Below are 15,731 nucleotides of genomic sequence, written 5' to 3'. Positions count from 1 at the left end.
CCCGGTAATTTCAGCCTTAGCATAAGGCTTATTTCCTGCAGGAGTTTCAGCAACTCCTTCAGTTACAGGTGTATCCCTGCAAAACCAGGTTCACTAAGACCCACCCGACTTTACCCCGGGCACATGTCATCACCTTGACCAGCCATCACTAGGAGCCACCAAGCACAGTTCTGCAAACACTTCTCATTGCCTGAGGTGACCGCGGTGTTCTGATGGCATTTCAGTTACCCTCTGAATGATCACGCTGCTTTGACTAGAGAGAAATGCCTCAATTCATCAGGGCTTTGACCCCTCACCACATGCCTCCAGGATGTGAAAGCAGCATAAGGATGCCAGGTTTCAGGGGTCAGACGAGAGGCCCTGGCCAACAGGCAGGCTCATCTCACTCTGATGCCTTAAAAGGAAAAAGGTCTGGATTCTTCTTGGAGAGCAGACTACTACTTCTCGAATTTACAGGTAAATTGTCAGGACTAATCTTACTAAAAGCACAGTGAAAGGGCCCCTAGGTTCATCGTGCTTTCATCTTTAAAGACATTTATGAACGCAGGATACTAAGTTTTCTGTCTGTCAACGTGCTAGCGTGTTTTCACTCACTCAAAATCAATATCCTTTGATGGATTTCCTTCATGTGATTTTGGTAATGTACCACTCGTGACAACATCCAAAACATGACTGATGGAGGGAAAGAGCTATTTATGCCAGGGCCCCCCACCCCCCACTTAAAAGCCAGTTTAAAACCACACACCTCATGTTTCCTCCCTTTGTCTTCAAAGACACTGTATTACTTACACTGCCACCCTCTAAACAGATCCAAGGGGGCACCATATGGTAGAATGGAGAACAGAGTGTAAATGATAGTTTGAAATGGGACTTTGTACTAGACAGTACTAGAGGTAAACGATAAATAAAACCACCATAGCCGATGGTCTTTATTACCAAAGTTTATTGTTGGGGTCAGTTCCTACCTAGTGGGGGGACAGCTATGTGTCAGTGTGTGCTATAGTAACTCTAGGGGACTAGCCCTTCTGCAGACTGGTTGCACTGGGGCTCTGTCGGACGTAGGTCGTAGCTAAGTCAGTGGAAGCGCGCGCCCAGGAGAACCCTGACAGTAGAGCCATCACTCTCGGAAGGTTCCAGTGCTGTGGAAGCTCTAAGGCATCTTCTATCAGCGGATGAGACTCGAGGACGTGTTGGTGGAATGAATCAGGAGTTGAACCCATTTTCTACTCTTCTCTGCGAGATAAATATGGCTCCAAGGCAGGAACCCAAAATTAGGGTTTGGAAAAATCCTTTAAGCTCCCCAAAAGCAAGTAAAACGACATCAAGAGGAAAGTGCCGGGAACCAGGAAAATGGAGGATAAATTAAGTGGAAGTGGAGGGAATGGAAACTTCTGGAATGCAAAGTAGCTGGGTTTAGATGCCATTTGAGATGACAAAGAATACAGTACAGTTTGCAAGTGGGGAAACAATTCAATTATTGAAAGTTATTCAGATACCAGAAATGAAGTGAGATTTCCCCTCTTGGAGGACAACTGGTTTTAAAAAAATGAGAAAAGTGCATCACTACTAGGAAAATGAGTACCTGAGTAGAAATAGGTGTTTCAAGATGCCAAGAACAGTATCATACACAAATAAGCTGAGTCTGTAGGACGGGAAAGTGGTAGTAGCCTGTTACCAGATTTGACATTGGAATGACATTTCCAGCAATGGCTTTGTCGGTAAGGTTCTGGCATATTTTCTGTAGCACAGATAGCTCTGAAGGAATGTTTTCATAACACTCGACTTATGTGGGAATGCAAATGACTAAGCGTGGAAAAACTCAAAGACCTCCCCCCCATTCCTGCAGGGTGGAAGGAGTAGAATTCTCGAAACAGCTGTAGCTAAAGGCCCTCGCACGACCCTCATGAAGAAAGTATTAAAGAAATTACCAATGTCAGGTGAGTCAGTGAACCTTGTACCATGGAGACAGCAGATGACGTGTGCTGACTTCTGCAGGCAGCCTGAGAAACTGAAGAACATGTATACTAAATGCTGCCCTACCATTAAATATAATAAGGACAACTAGGGCCGTTAAATGAGACCCGGAAAAGGTCTAGCTGCCAACCAGACTGGGAAGATAAATAAGACAGCACAGTTTTTTAACCTGTACCTTCCCCACGAAACTAGTTCGTCATAGAAAAGCCATCTGCTGGCACCAGGCCAGTACGTCTGAATTACCCTTAGTATGTCATTCTTCTAAAAGAGGAAATGTGTTAAGTAGCAGGTGTACATCAATGACACGTTTCTACGAAGCCTTCTCCACAGTCTTGACCTGCTGAGGACAGGCTCTACTCTTGGAAGCATTGTTAAGGGCAGAAGAAAATGATGATTTGCTTGAGGTTTTCTCCCCAGAAAAGGACACCGGTGGACTGGGGCGCGTATGATGAGTCTCTTGTTGGAGCTGAACAAACGGTCTCTTCTTCAGGAGACACCTTCGTTTGTTCATCATATTTACAGGTTTCTTCTGATGGACACGTGGAGTCATCTCCGTGAGGAATGGGGCAGAAGCAGTTTCTTTCCCAGTCACGTCTCTGATGAAATGAAGGATCCCAGACTTTTCAGACACCTGGCTGTGGGGTGGGTGGGGTGGGCTGTGTCCCGGGATGGGATGCACGGACGGCTGTCGGACCTGGCTGTTCCCGCCCCACGGCCTTTCCTGCTGCGACCTGTGCGTCCACACTGCGAGGAATCGTAAGGATTTTCCTGACCAACTGTTTCAAACACAGTTCCATGTGCTGGAAAACAGAGAACTCAAGTGTGAATTCACCCTGGGATTTTAGACAGCGGATTTTAACAGGCATAACGATTCCATCAGTCAGAATTCCAAAGAGATGAGGTAGTTTAACGCCCAACTGTGTCCTGGGTCCCTTGTTCATTTCCAGAGTCCCTAGCTACCTGTGTCACTTAGGGCGCTGCACAGACCACTGTGGAAGTCCAGAGCTCATGGGTGACACAGATGGACATGCCTACGTTCACAGATGCACCTAAGCATCGCTTTGCTCCCTTGCCTCTTCTGGCAGTTTTCAATTTAGTCCTTTGGGTGGCAAATAGCTTAGAAAATTAAAATTAAAATGCACACAAATGTTATCTAACGGGAGCAGAAGGGAAGAAAAGGTAAAATGAGAAAAGGGTAAAAACTCACTGTAAGCCAAAGTGTGATATCCAGGGGAGGCAGTAATATGGCGAGCAGAAAAGGGAGGCTGAATTCAGGGGGTAATAGAGCAGGGGACATGAGGAAAAACAGCGATTTTGGTGATTTTGAACGTGATAGTAAGAACTTCTTCTTGGCTCCGTGGTAACTCTAGGGATCCCACAATTACAGTGGGGTTCAGCGATAAGGGCACCGCTTGATTTAGGGGCAATTTGAAGGAGACCTAAGTCACTCTTTGACTTCCATAGCATGAAGTGGGGTGGCAGAAGACTTCTATTAGCATTTCATTTGGAGAAAAAAGCAAATAGGATGGGAACATCTCATTACACTTTAAGAAAGAGAGTTTAGTCAAGACAGTGTAGGTCTTCTGTAAAAGAAGGAATGGCCTTGGGCGGGCCGGTTGGCCCAGTTGGTTAGAGCACAATGCTCATAACACCAACGTCGCCGGTTCGATCCCCACATGGGCCAGTGAGCTGCACCCTCCACAACTAGACTGAAAACAACGACTTGACTTGGAGCTGACGGGTCCTGGAAAAACACACTGTTCCCCAATATTCCCAATAAAAATTGAAAAAAAAAAAAAAGAAGGCATGGCCTCTTCATATTAAACACTGTTTGGAGGAACAAATTAATTGACAACTAGAGAAAGGAGAACGAGAAGGTAAAATGAATTGTTCTTTCTGTGTCTCCGCTCCTGTACGTCGTTATTCTCTCTCAAGGTGGAGGGGTGGGCAACTGTAGGCTCCTTCCACTGGTGTTATCTGTTAGTCCTCAACTCCCCACCCCCACTGAGAGCTGTTCCCCTTTTGTACTTGATTGAACATTCCAGACCTATCATCAGCCCCCAAGCTCAGCTGACCAGTCCTAGATATGCACCCTGTTTTATTACTATGTTTTCGGTGCAAAGATTCCATGTAAAAATACCTTCCTTCGGACACCTGGAATTATTATACTTGCTCACTCCAGGTGAAGGTCATTATGAAAATAAGGTGATGCTTTAAAACACTGGAATTCCTAGGGAAAAGCAAGCACACGCTATTACTGTGATTTCCTAGTGGGCTCCTGCCGACCAGGGCGGGACAGACCCGAGGCCCAGAGGACAGTCTGCAGGCCCCCTTTGTGGTCTCCCTCCATCCTGGCCCTCCAGCCAGCACACGTGAGCACCGCTGTTCCCAGGGGATCAGGCCCACACAATGGCCCTGAGTGGGTAGCCCGATTGAGAAGGGAAAGAAAAAGTGGGCTTTTCAGACAAAACGCTTTGTTACCTCAGCGTTTGGACTATGCTCCTTCAGGCCCAAGTAATTTCAGCGTAACAGCTGTCAGATGAAGTGTCCCGGCGGCTCAGTCCCTGTTCATGTTAAGTATGACATACAAGTGCTCCTGGGTCCAGGCCACAGAGCACAGTATAAAGTGAGCCAAGCAACTAAAGTGCCATCTGAGGGAGAAAATGCCGGTGATGGACAGGACCACGCTGTGGGCTCTGAGAGGCCTCGGAAAGAGAGGAAAAGAATGGCAAGGAAAGGTCCTGGTGGGGCACAGGCATATCCCTCAGCGAAGGCACGCGCTGACCCCGGCAGCTTACCTGGGCTGTCCCTTCAGTTGCTCTCTGCGTCACAGTCCTTGGGCGGTTCCCCGCCTCCTGGCAACTCGCTCTCGATTTCCCACAGGACGTCATCTTCGTCTTCCAAGTTGCTGGAGATGTGGCACTTCTTGAACCCCTGGATGATGGATTCACTCGGGATGCTATTCCAGGCGACCATGACCCACTCCAGGAAGAGGCCGAGGGGCGGCTTCTTGGCATTGCCGGTGGGGCTCAGCGCCAGGTTCCCCGCCAGAAGCCAGTTGGAGTACTGGGCCCGCACGCTGTCGTTCAGCGGCTTGTAGACCACCACATCCAACACCTGCAGCTGCGAGGTCAGGCCCCCGGGGATGATGACCATGTCAGTGTTCATGTTCTCCATGGAGCTCTTCACGGAGTCGGTGGCGTGGCCCCGGAAGCTGTTCAGGATCAGCATCCCTCGCTGCTTGGGCGCCGCGCCCGTCCTGCGTCTCCACACCACTTCCAGCCAGTCCTGCATCAAATCCTCGGTCATCCAACCGTAGCGGTGACAGCGGATTTCCATCCCGCTGGGGAACTTCCCGGGGGGGATGTATGTGCCCCTTAAAATGATATACGGGGGCAATTTCCTGCCATCGGCCAAGACGCCGAGCATGGCTGTGATCTTCAGTTTCTCCCTGCCAGGCGTCTTCACCAAGACGGGCTTTTCACCCTGGTTGTCAACAGTCACCCTCGACGGCACCTCTAAACAAATGGGCGTCTCATCTGCATTTCCCATCTGAGCCACCTGGTAGTCATGTGCCCTGCGCAGAGCCAGGACGCTGCGCTGGTAGGTGACGAGTTTCTCCGTCAGGTCTTCAGGCAGTTGCTGGGGCACCGGCACCTTATGCCTCAGGGACAGGTCATACCTTCGCATCATTCGTCGACACCAACCCAGGCTGGCCTTGAACCCCTTCTCCGGAATATTCATCTCCTGGGCGATCTCCAGAGCTTTCAGCTGCATGGCCTCCCTGGTGATCGGGTCCCCCTTGGCCTGCATGTACCGGACGTACTCCGCCACCCGCTGGTCCACCAGCGCGAAGCGCCCGTTCTTCGGGCCCCGGAACGCCCGCCGCATGGCGTGCGCGTTCTGCAGCTGCGGCTTCACCTTGCGCCAGTCCCGCACGTTCTTTTCCAGCACCCCAAACTGCTTGGCCGCCTGGCAGTTGTTGGTGCTCTCGGCGTACTCCACCACCATCAGCTTGAACCCCGCGTCGTAACTGCGGCGTATGCCCCGGCTGAACTGGAACTTCGCCGCCAGGTCGTCCGCCGCGAGCTCGTAGCCCGGGAAGCCCATGGCCATGTAGAAGGGGTAGCCCTCGCTCCACTCGGGCAGCTCGGCGATGTCCCGTGGCAGGCGGAGGCCAAAGCCGTCCAGGGGCTGCGGCTGGGCACACGGGGAGGCAGCCTGCATCGGGCCCACCCAGTCTGGGGGCTTCACGTCAGGATCTTCATTTTCTGGGAGACAAACAGGCGGGGGCCAAGGTAATGCCAGTAAGTAAAATGATGTCTGGCTTACTCCCTGATTTTTGGGTGGAAATGGCAAGAATACCTTAATCTGAGGTTCACTGAAAGCAGTAACTTTAAAAACAGGTGCCGTTTCTTAAATCCTTACCCACGTGCCAATCCCCACGGATTACCACATCTAAGTCTCACTAGTGTCACTGAGAGTCGCTGTTCCTTCTTCGCAGATGAGGCTACACAAGGTAAGTACATCAGGGCGGCTGAGCTAGACCGTGGCACATGTGGGAACAGGTACCACGCTGGGCTCACAGTAATTTGAGGGCTATGTTTGGGCCCAAATAATTTTTATGTGGACGAGAAGCCAAATATACCCCATACTACCGTAACGCCACAGAATCTAGAAGTGTCATGGGCTGAGCTGCACCCCATGAACCAAGAAAACCTACAGCAAAAACCACACTTAGCAGAGTTAAGCTTCTAAGGCAGAAAAGTGGTAGAACTGGGCTTCACTGTACGTTTATATATGTGGAAGGTGGTCAAAGCACTGAGTATGATTCAGGGAAACTACCATATCTCACCCAAACCCAGATGCCATCATTTGCAAGATGCACCATCATTTTAAGAGGCATTCTCAATTTCAGAGAAGTTAAAGTGGTGGGAGAAAATGTGTCTCTGAATCAATGAAATAAGGCATCTGACACTCTTACCTAGAGAGAGAAAGTAAATAAAACCATTCTGGTCGCTGGAAGTGGTATTCATCCAATGCTACCCCTCCTAACTGTGTTTCTTGATAAAGGACCATGTGTTTCTTAGACCTGTTCGCTCAAATGTGTGCTACGCTTGGTGTCGTGCCTTCTATGCAGGATGAAATGGCCAAGGTGAATTAACTCTGGATGTGTGCTTTGTCACACGAGTTTCCTTAGAGGTGTAAGGGACACCGCTGAGGTGGCCTCATTCACACAGGATGTGCGCTGGACCAAATGCCACACAAGCTTCAGTTTGCTTCACCTGCACACTAGGCTGCACTTCAAGACTTCTTACCCATAGCTGACAGAGAAAGACATGGAGGTTCAGAGAGGCAAAAGAAGTCGCTTAAGGCCACACAGTAAACACTGGGAAGGAGATTGTTAAACTCCAAAGTCCATAATCTTTCTGCCTCACACTCACGTGCCCCACAGAATGAATCCGGAAACTTAAAACCCCGCTTCGTAAAGCCCCCTGTGAGGGATGCTGCCTTGGTTTAACCGTTTACCTGCGAAGGTTCCTCCTGGGAGCTGCCATCCGTCGGAATTCTGAGGCTCCTCCTCCCCTTCCAGCCGAGAGATCATGTCCGGCTTTGGGAACGGGAATTCTGTTCACAGGAAGAGACGCAGGGAACGGCTGTGTGTTACTGTCTCAAAGCACTGCCCGAATCAGCCCTTAGAACACCTACCCCCACCGTCCTCTCAACATTTATGAAAGCCAGGGGAGAAAAGGGCCTGGGATACTTAAAGAACAACTACGGCGGCACACAGGCCTGTCCAAGGGAATTCCTGGATCTCTGCTAACGAGGGCTGGTCCCAACAGCAAAAAAGAATGGCATTTAGCAAGGCGGTGGGTGGATGCAGCTACCGAGCTGGTCAACATTCTGACACCTGTACATGCAAACTGGGAAATTCTAATACGGGTATGAGCGCTGGGAGGGGAGCAAGCCTTCCCCAAGCTTCTGAGGCTGACAGTGACAGTGACAGTGAGGCCCCTCACGCCCGCCCCGTGATGACACTCCTTAGGTTAGGTCTGTTTTCGTTTGTTTTTGATGCGAATGCCTGGGCTGAATGAGGGGGTCCTGAGAGCGGCCCAAGTTGCTCAGGGAAACGACACATAATGCTATCCCTGCCAAAGTCCAACGGGCACAGGCATGGAGGGGACAGAGGCCAAGTGCAGGAGACAGGGGTGTTAGATATAGCAGAGAGGAGAGACCCGGGAACAAGTGTCTGGGCTCAGAGCTTCCAGGAGACAAAGGAACACAAAGCTTTACCCAGGGACAGGACAGTTTCATAATTCATCCTCATGACTTCCCGGTACAGAGCCTTTTGTTGCTCGGTCAAAACTTCCCACTCCTCATCGGAGAAATATATGGCCACCTCATCAAATAGGGCCGGCACCTGGAACAGAAGAGACCTTTCTCAACGATTAACAGGCCCACGCAGACCGACGCACACCCCCGTGTCACGGGGAGGGGCTTTGGCCTGGGGAAGGGCCTGCCCAGCCACACACGGCCACGAGGCACAGCAGGACACGAGCGCATACCCCCGTGCCCCCTCAGTTCCCAGATCAAGCAGACAGCACCTCAAGAAAACGGCCCCCACCCACCAACTGCCAGGTCGGGAGACCCTCCTACAGGCAGGAAGGGCTGATGACCCCTCATCTCTCTCTGGAGCCTGACACCAACCACGCCCGGGCTTCCATCACCACCCCCCTCCAGCCCTGCCGTCTCCCTCAGGCACTGACCCGTAGCGGAGCTGCTTTGGTTCGTAAGCGCCATGGGATCACTGCTCTGCCCGGACCCCAGGGGTTCTCGGGCACCATTCTCCATCCCTCACTGGCCCTAGTGTTGGATTCTGCACCCAGAGTAGCCAGGGAGGAGCCACCGAGAGACAGGCCACCCGAGAGCATGAACAGGAGAAGAGAGGGGCTAACGAGAGCTTAACTGTGTGCAACGAGCTACCAGAGCAAACGGTTTGCCTGGACCCCGGCAGAAAGCCCCAGACAAGCGCTGCCCTGCCCTGGCCCCACCCATCAGCCCCAGTGTGAGGGGGGCCCAGCAGCTAAAGGCAGCCAAGCCACCCAAACCAACCTCCTCTTATTTATTCAACTATTTGCTTTTCTTTTTACTATGCTTTTTCTTTCGGTCACTAAAAATCCTTTTCCAAAGGTCATCGTATTCAGTGGTAAGAAATCACTGGGCCATTTGTTTCAGGCCCGTTGCTTGGTATTACTGCTTTCAAAGCTGTTCCCAAAGCTGAATCGAGGGCCTGGGTGATTAGGATGGTTTCCATCAGCTTAGAAAATTCACTGCCTGCATAGCCTGCAGCTTCTTCAGGAGTCCGGCCATCAGTCACTCAGACACATTGGCCTTTCCTCCTGCTCCCGAAGTCCACTTGCTCCCTCCCCACGCCCACAGCATCCCACACACAGGGATCACGTCCTAGAAAAGGCCCAGAACTGCGGCATGTAGTTCCCCAGTAACAACCACATTTCATCAAGGAGGAAACGGGCTCAGAGACACCTTGTTTCTGGTCCAAAGTCACACAGCCAATAAATGGCAGGTAAGGTGGAGATTTGGACTGGGCACCGTCTGACTTCCAGGCTCCAGACCTTACAGACAACAGAGTGGCCTCCTCCGTGACCAGGCCTCCCCTCTCCAGACCTCCATGCTCACCTCTGTTCGGCCACTGCAGCTCCCAGAGCCTTTCTCCGACCCTCCATGTCTTGGGGTCCCCACGTTTCTGGACAGGCCCACACCCATCCTGCTTCCAGGACTCGGCCCAGATCTCACGTTCCCCGGGAAGCCCACCCAGCCCTGGGCTGTGTGCCCACCTCCACGCCCCTGTCATGCCCTGGGCTCAACTCTCTGGTGACACTTATTATAATGCATGTTCTTTGGGTCTGCTTCTTTCAGCAGAATACAAGCTCACGGAGGGCAGAGCCCGGCTCTTCCGTTTGGTTTCCCTCAGCCTAGGACACTTCCTGTATATAGTAATCACTTACACATAGTTTCGAATAGAAGATTTAGGCAAATACTCTCTGAATTTCCCTTCTCTTGCTCCACTTGGAATAGTTTCAAGTGATCATTACATTTTATCTGTCACAAAACCAAGCCCATACTTCGGAGTAAGAGTGGCCCGAATCCCGAAGTGTGAAATACCAGGAGGGACCAATGCATTGGTCTCCAGGCTTTCCATCAATCTGGAAAGCCAGTCAGCCAGGAATTTTCCACCGCACCCCTTCCCACTTCCCAGGCTTTCAAACAACCGCCCCCTTTGGCCTTTTCTCTCCCTAGGAAATTCCAGATGTAGGCCATACCTATTTATAGTCCCTTTGCTGATAAAGTGGGACAAAAGACTGGCTGTCCTGTCATTTCAGAGGGGTTATCGCTCCTCGTTCCATTCGTAGACGGTAACACGTCCCGGGCCTGCCTGGTAAAAATACCCGGGGCCCTGAAGTCGCGAGAAGGCGGCTGGAGGCGGGGCCGATTCGTCTCCTCCTGTCTGCCACCGACCACAGAGGATCTTCAGACAAGCCCACATTATGCTCCACAGGCACACAGGGCAGCGGCTTAGAAATGCTGCCACAGCAGCCCTCTGTGAGAACGGAGCGAAGCTGCAGCAGGCCCTGCGGTGCATGCCCCACCCCTCTCCACACAGGCCTTTTCTCCGGCGGAGCATAACAGAAGGCAACCAGGCCCAGGCCCGGGCCAGACTCAGAGGGCGGGCTGCCCGGGCTCCACCCCAGCCAGCCAGCCCTCCTGGGCCTGGCAGGTAGGGGCCCTCCTCCCCGCCCTCCTCCCTGTCTCAGAACATCCAGGCCTCATCGGATAGGGGGCCTTCCTCCAGCCCAGCTCGGCCCGCAAGCTGATGTCCAGGGGAGGTGCCCACAGCCCTCACTCTGCAGGTCTCTGCAGGTCTCACCAGGGAACACAGTCTGTCCCCGTGCCCCGAGAACGCCTGCTGTATGCATGCCAGCATTGGGAGGGCACGGCCTCTCACAGGTTTAGATATGGTACCTTACTGAATGCTTTAAATAATGTAGGGATACGGGGACCACTACCCCGCTTTCAGGGGTGAAGAAACAGAGCTGCTGAGTCACGTGCAGTGCCACAGAGTGAGAAAGTCTGACTCCAACGCCTGTGCTTTCTCAGGCCACCAGGCCTCCTACGCATGGAGGCTGCAGGGAGCCTGGGGCTTCCTGTGGGAAGATGAGCCAGCCTTGTCCCTCAGAGCCACTAAGGAGGGAGAGAGCCAGCCAGCGAGCTCAGACTCCCGCCAGGCACACCACGCCCTCCTGGTGGCCCTGCCCCTGCCTGGCCCACTTCTCACCCCAACTCTGCCCACGGCTCTTCTCTGAGAAGAAGCCAGTGCCTTCCTGGGGCCTGGCGTGCAAGCCCCCACCCTGCCCTTGGCTGCTTCCGCTCACAACGAATGCCCAGTTCAAAGCACACGTTCCCTTTTCTCTACTTGAACTTGTATTTTTGACTCCAATTCTCCTATGGAACATTATGCTAATACACAGCACGGTGCTTATGTTTGCAAGGTTTCCACTGATCACGCGAATTCTCCACAAAAACACACATTTAAGAACCGGATTCTTTTCTCCCCCTAGTCTGATGCCTTCGGCAGGGTTTGTCAACATAGCACTACTGACACTTTGGGCCAGGTAAGTCGTTGTTGTGGGGCTGTCTGTGCACTTGACGTGCAGCAGCACCCCGGGCCACTCCCCAGGACAGGCCAGTAGCATTGCCCACTCCCCAACCCACACCGCGAGTCCTGACAACCCAAGGTGTCCCCAGACGCCAAATGTCCATAGGAGGGGAGGACGCAGAACTGCCGACTGCTCAACAACAGGTCCATGCTTGCCTTCTCCGGGAAGCCTCCTGACTTGTCCAGCCTGAATGCAACCCCCCCAAGCTGACTTCCCCCACGACACCCCGAATACTGGACTTACTCCCCTGTCTTCCTCATGAGACCAGCACCTTCACAAGGCTGGGGGTCTCGTCTCAGTACCACCCGCTAACTGCGGGTGGACGGCAGACTGCCTGGAGGCCACGCCAGCCCCCTTCCTCCAGCTCCTCCATCACTTCCCACTTTCCAGGTGGGACACGGTCTTCACCTTGTACTGTTCTCCGTCCCTACACACTCAGACGCCTGGGAGGGCCAAAGCCCAGGGCTCCTGCTGCCTTGAGGTGGTGCTCTGAGCTACCGGGGACTGACTCCTGCCCTCCCACCCCTGTCCCCCCCCGCCCATCTGCATGGGTCAGAACCAGGAAGAGGACAGGTGGGCAGAGAACACAGAAGAGATGGAGCAGTGCAGCCACCATCGCTAGAACGGCGAACCAGAGCCTGGTGGTATGTTTTTATTGTGTATTATTAGTATTGAGGTATAACGCACACACAGCAAAACACACAACTTTTAAATGTGTCCAGCTCAGGAGGCTTTTTAAAGACAAATGTCAGTGTATGTGCGTACCCTTGGGGCAAAGCAGATAACCTCCCTGCACCCCAGTTCCCTCACGTGAGAGGGGTCCTGGCCCGGATGACCTGGGAGCACCATGATTCTATGAAGACACATCTCGCTGGGAACAAGGAGTATTGTGTACTCTAATGCTCACAAGCAAAGGAAAACTAAGCAGAGAAAAGAAATGCCAACTTGTTGCTTATTTAACATGTTTACCATTCATAACCAATCATCATGAAGTCCCGGAAGTTCCGTGAAAAATTACACCTAAGTGTAACGATCCCTATCTGTTGCATTGACATTTTTACAAGCTCACCCCAATTCTCTTACACTGTCCTGTTTGGATGTGTTCCATATTCCCAGCTGCCGACCACCCCAGTCGCCCCTCCAGGCCAGCTGGAAATACAGCTCTCCTCATGCCAGCTCAGTGCCCAAGTCTTGTTTCAAGTGGTCCCCTTCAACCAGCAGCAGGTGACAAGGACGCTCTCCTTGCCCAAACTCAAGTCAGGCTCCTCTGAGCCCTCTTCCCACAAGGCCTCCCTCTGGGCTCCCGTCCTGTCCCCAGTCTGCCTAGCCCAGTTTTAGCAAGAGTCCTGCTCAGTCAGTTGAGAAAGAACCCCTCCCACCCTGGACATCTGATCCCCCTGACCTGCCTTCTGCAAGAATCCTGTTAAATCAGTTTAGCAAGAATCCCCATCCCCGCTGTCTCCTCTTAGTGCTTTTCCATCCACAGACCCCTGCACTCTGCCTCTCGCCTACAAATCCCCACGTGTCTTTACCGTATTCGGTGTGGGGCCCAATCTCTGTCCCCTATTGTGACAGTCTTGACGTCTACCTCAATAGTTCTGAATAGAGTCTTCCTTACCTTTGTAACAAGTGCCAGGTCATTGTTTTCTTTAACATAGGTCAGCGGGCATTTAGTTGGTGTCGACAACAACCTGCCCGGCATGGTGTAGGGGATCCAGGGGACAGGAGAGAGACTGGGTGGTGGCCTCTCGGACTTCCCATGCTGACGGTGATAAGCTACACGGCTGGTGCTCAGGTAACCAGCGCCTCCATTCTTCACAGCCTTTTAAAGCCACAGCACTGTTTTCTCAGGAATGCAAACACAGGCCTGGGCTGGGCTATTCTTACTTCCTCTGTGTGCCCAGGAGAAGGCCTACCACAAGGCCTGGCTGCCAGGCCTGCTCCCACAGCTGTGTGCAGACCCCACGACTTCTCACTCACCCATCCGCCTTCTGAGATCCGGACCTTCTGCATGTCTGTTGGGCCATCCTCCAGTTCCCGAATCTCTTCTTCCTCTTCCTCTACTTTCAGGGTCAAATTGAGAGGGCAGGCTGTGGACTCCATGTCTGCAAGCAAGATTTGGTTCAGAAATATCAGGCGCTGGTGTGACCTCTTCAAAGCCCCAGCTGGAGGCGGCTCAGCCTACACAAACCTCTGTAGCCCGGAGCAATGTCAGGCTGGAATGAAGGGAGGGGACTGAGCTGGGCCCCCGGCTTCAGGAAAAGCACCAGGAAGCTGGAAGGGGATGCATTTAATTAAGATAAAGCAAAGTGAGGGGCTGCATGCAGACAGCGTTAGCTGGCTGCCTTCAAATATTTCAAAAGCTATCTGTGGAAGAGAGACCAGACTACTTCTGCTGAGACCCAGGGGCAGAACCGGCCGGTGGGTAAACATTCCAGAAGAGTGCATCCAAAGGCAGAATTCTCGCACAGCCAGCGCCACCCAAACATGGAATCAGCAGCAGGAGGGGGCGTTGGCTTCCTATCAGTGAAGGTGTTTGAACGCAGATAGGACACTTGCTCAACCGGGTTGTTCCTACCGGCCAGTTAAGCGTCAAGTGGATTGGTGGGCCGGGAATCCCCATCACCTGGATGTCCAGATTCAAAGGTTCTGTCCCTGAGCCGGTTCAGAAAATAGAATCATTCTGGAGTCAGTGACACACAGTGAGGGGTAACGCCTGGGTACCCAACAAGGTGCATTAACCTGGCGGGGCCCGGCCTGGGCCTAGCCAGCGGCACTGCCTGGCTGCCCAGCACAAATGCCCACTAATGCGGAGCTCGGAGGCCGGTACAAAGGGCCGTGCTCCTGCCCTGTGGGGACGGGCAGTCCCTAGGTGTGCGCTGAGGGTGCATCCTGGGGGCTGCATCCTCCCGGGCTGCCAGAGAAAAGATCGCTCCCGAGTTCAAAGTCGGCTTCTTCCATATTTCCAGAAAGGACGGACGAACGCGACAGGGAGGAGTCTGGGGTGCGCGGAATAGGCTTCTCATCCACCGAGATGGGGCCCCAACTTGGCCGCGGCCTCTCCACCGGCTCCTGGGCAGTGGGTGGGGAGTGGAGGGCGAGGTGCCCGCGGCCAGGCCTCCGCCCGCCGCCCGCGTCCCCGGGCCCCGGGTCTCTCCAGCCATCTTGTCCCATTTCCCTTCTCTGCGGCCCCCGCGCGCCCCGGCCCGGCCCGGCCCCGCGCACCTGCCGAGCGCCGGCGCCGCCCGCCTCCCGCGGGCCCGCAACAAAGGCGGCGGCGGCCGTGCAGCTGCAGCCTCGGCCCCCGCCCCGCCGCGTCGCCCCGGCCCCGGGAGGGTCCCCGCCCCGACCCCGCGCGCACTCACCGCAGGGCCGGCGGCCGGGGCGCGGGCCGGGGCGCGGGCAGACGCCGAGGGCTCCGGCCCGGCTGTCACAGCGCCATCCCTGCCGTCTCTCCGGCTGCCCGAGCGCGCGGCCCCTCGGGAGGGAACGCGAGGACACGTGGTGGGAGAGGGAGGGTCCGGCCGCGAGCTGAGGGTGTTGGGAGGCGAGGGGCGGAGCGCCGTGATGTCAGCAGGCCCGGCGCCGGGGGACGCGCCCGCGCCCGCGCCCGCGCCCACCGTCCTCCCGCGGCTTCCGGCCGCTCCGCGCGCCCCTCCCGGCCGAGCGCGGCGTCCTCCGGCCCCCCCCGCGCGCCCTCGCCGGCCCGCGGCCCTGCTCCCGGTGCACTCGGCCTCCGGTGCCCTGTGCGCGACCTCAGGTGGAGGCGGCAGGAAGAGCCGCGCTCTGTGTTTTTAACCGAGTGTGACCTGGGTGCACACGCCCGTGTGCTCACGTGCGCTCCCCAGTGGTTTGCACCCTGGGCGCCCTCGCCTGCTTCGAGGAATGCTCGCGCAGAACCGACCCGCAAGGGGCGGCAGGGGGCTGTGCGTGGTGTTTGGGACGATCCCGCTGGTATTCCCGCAGGCGTGCGGGCACAACTCCGTAATACACATGGAGAAGGAACTTCCTGGTTTGTGT

At 54.2% G+C, this 15,731-nt stretch overlaps 1 protein-coding gene across 2 annotated transcripts; it reads right to left on the bottom strand.

Annotated features, from left to right (window-relative positions):
* Window positions 1-926: 926 nt before the first annotated feature.
* On the bottom strand, window positions 927-15,224 carry POGK (pogo transposable element derived with KRAB domain). Of its 2 annotated transcripts, XM_033092758.1 has the most exons (7): window positions 15,077-15,224; window positions 13,692-13,816; window positions 8,269-8,395; window positions 7,504-7,602; window positions 5,443-6,245; window positions 4,773-5,388; window positions 927-2,774 (listed from the first exon to the last, which is right to left on the bottom strand). In XM_033092758.1, the coding sequence occupies exons 2-6, from the start codon at window positions 13,812-13,814 to the stop codon at window positions 4,786-4,788; spliced, it is 1,755 nt and encodes a 584-aa protein (XP_032948649.1). In that variant the 5' UTR covers window positions 13,815-13,816; window positions 15,077-15,224; the 3' UTR covers window positions 927-2,774; window positions 4,773-4,785. The 2 variants fall into 2 exon arrangements, with proteins under 2 accessions (XP_032948649.1, XP_032948648.1); XM_033092757.1 differs by having other exon boundaries at window positions 4,773-6,245; window positions 15,077-15,223.
* Window positions 15,225-15,731: the final 507 nt, after the last annotated feature.

The sequence above is a fragment of the Rhinolophus ferrumequinum genome, chromosome 22 (assembly GCF_004115265.2).
Source record: "Rhinolophus ferrumequinum isolate MPI-CBG mRhiFer1 chromosome 22, mRhiFer1_v1.p, whole genome shotgun sequence".
Classification (NCBI taxonomy): Eukaryota; Metazoa; Chordata; class Mammalia; order Chiroptera; family Rhinolophidae; genus Rhinolophus; species Rhinolophus ferrumequinum.
Note: the sequence above shows the minus strand (reverse complement) of the source record. Positions and strands in the feature narration are given on the sequence as shown.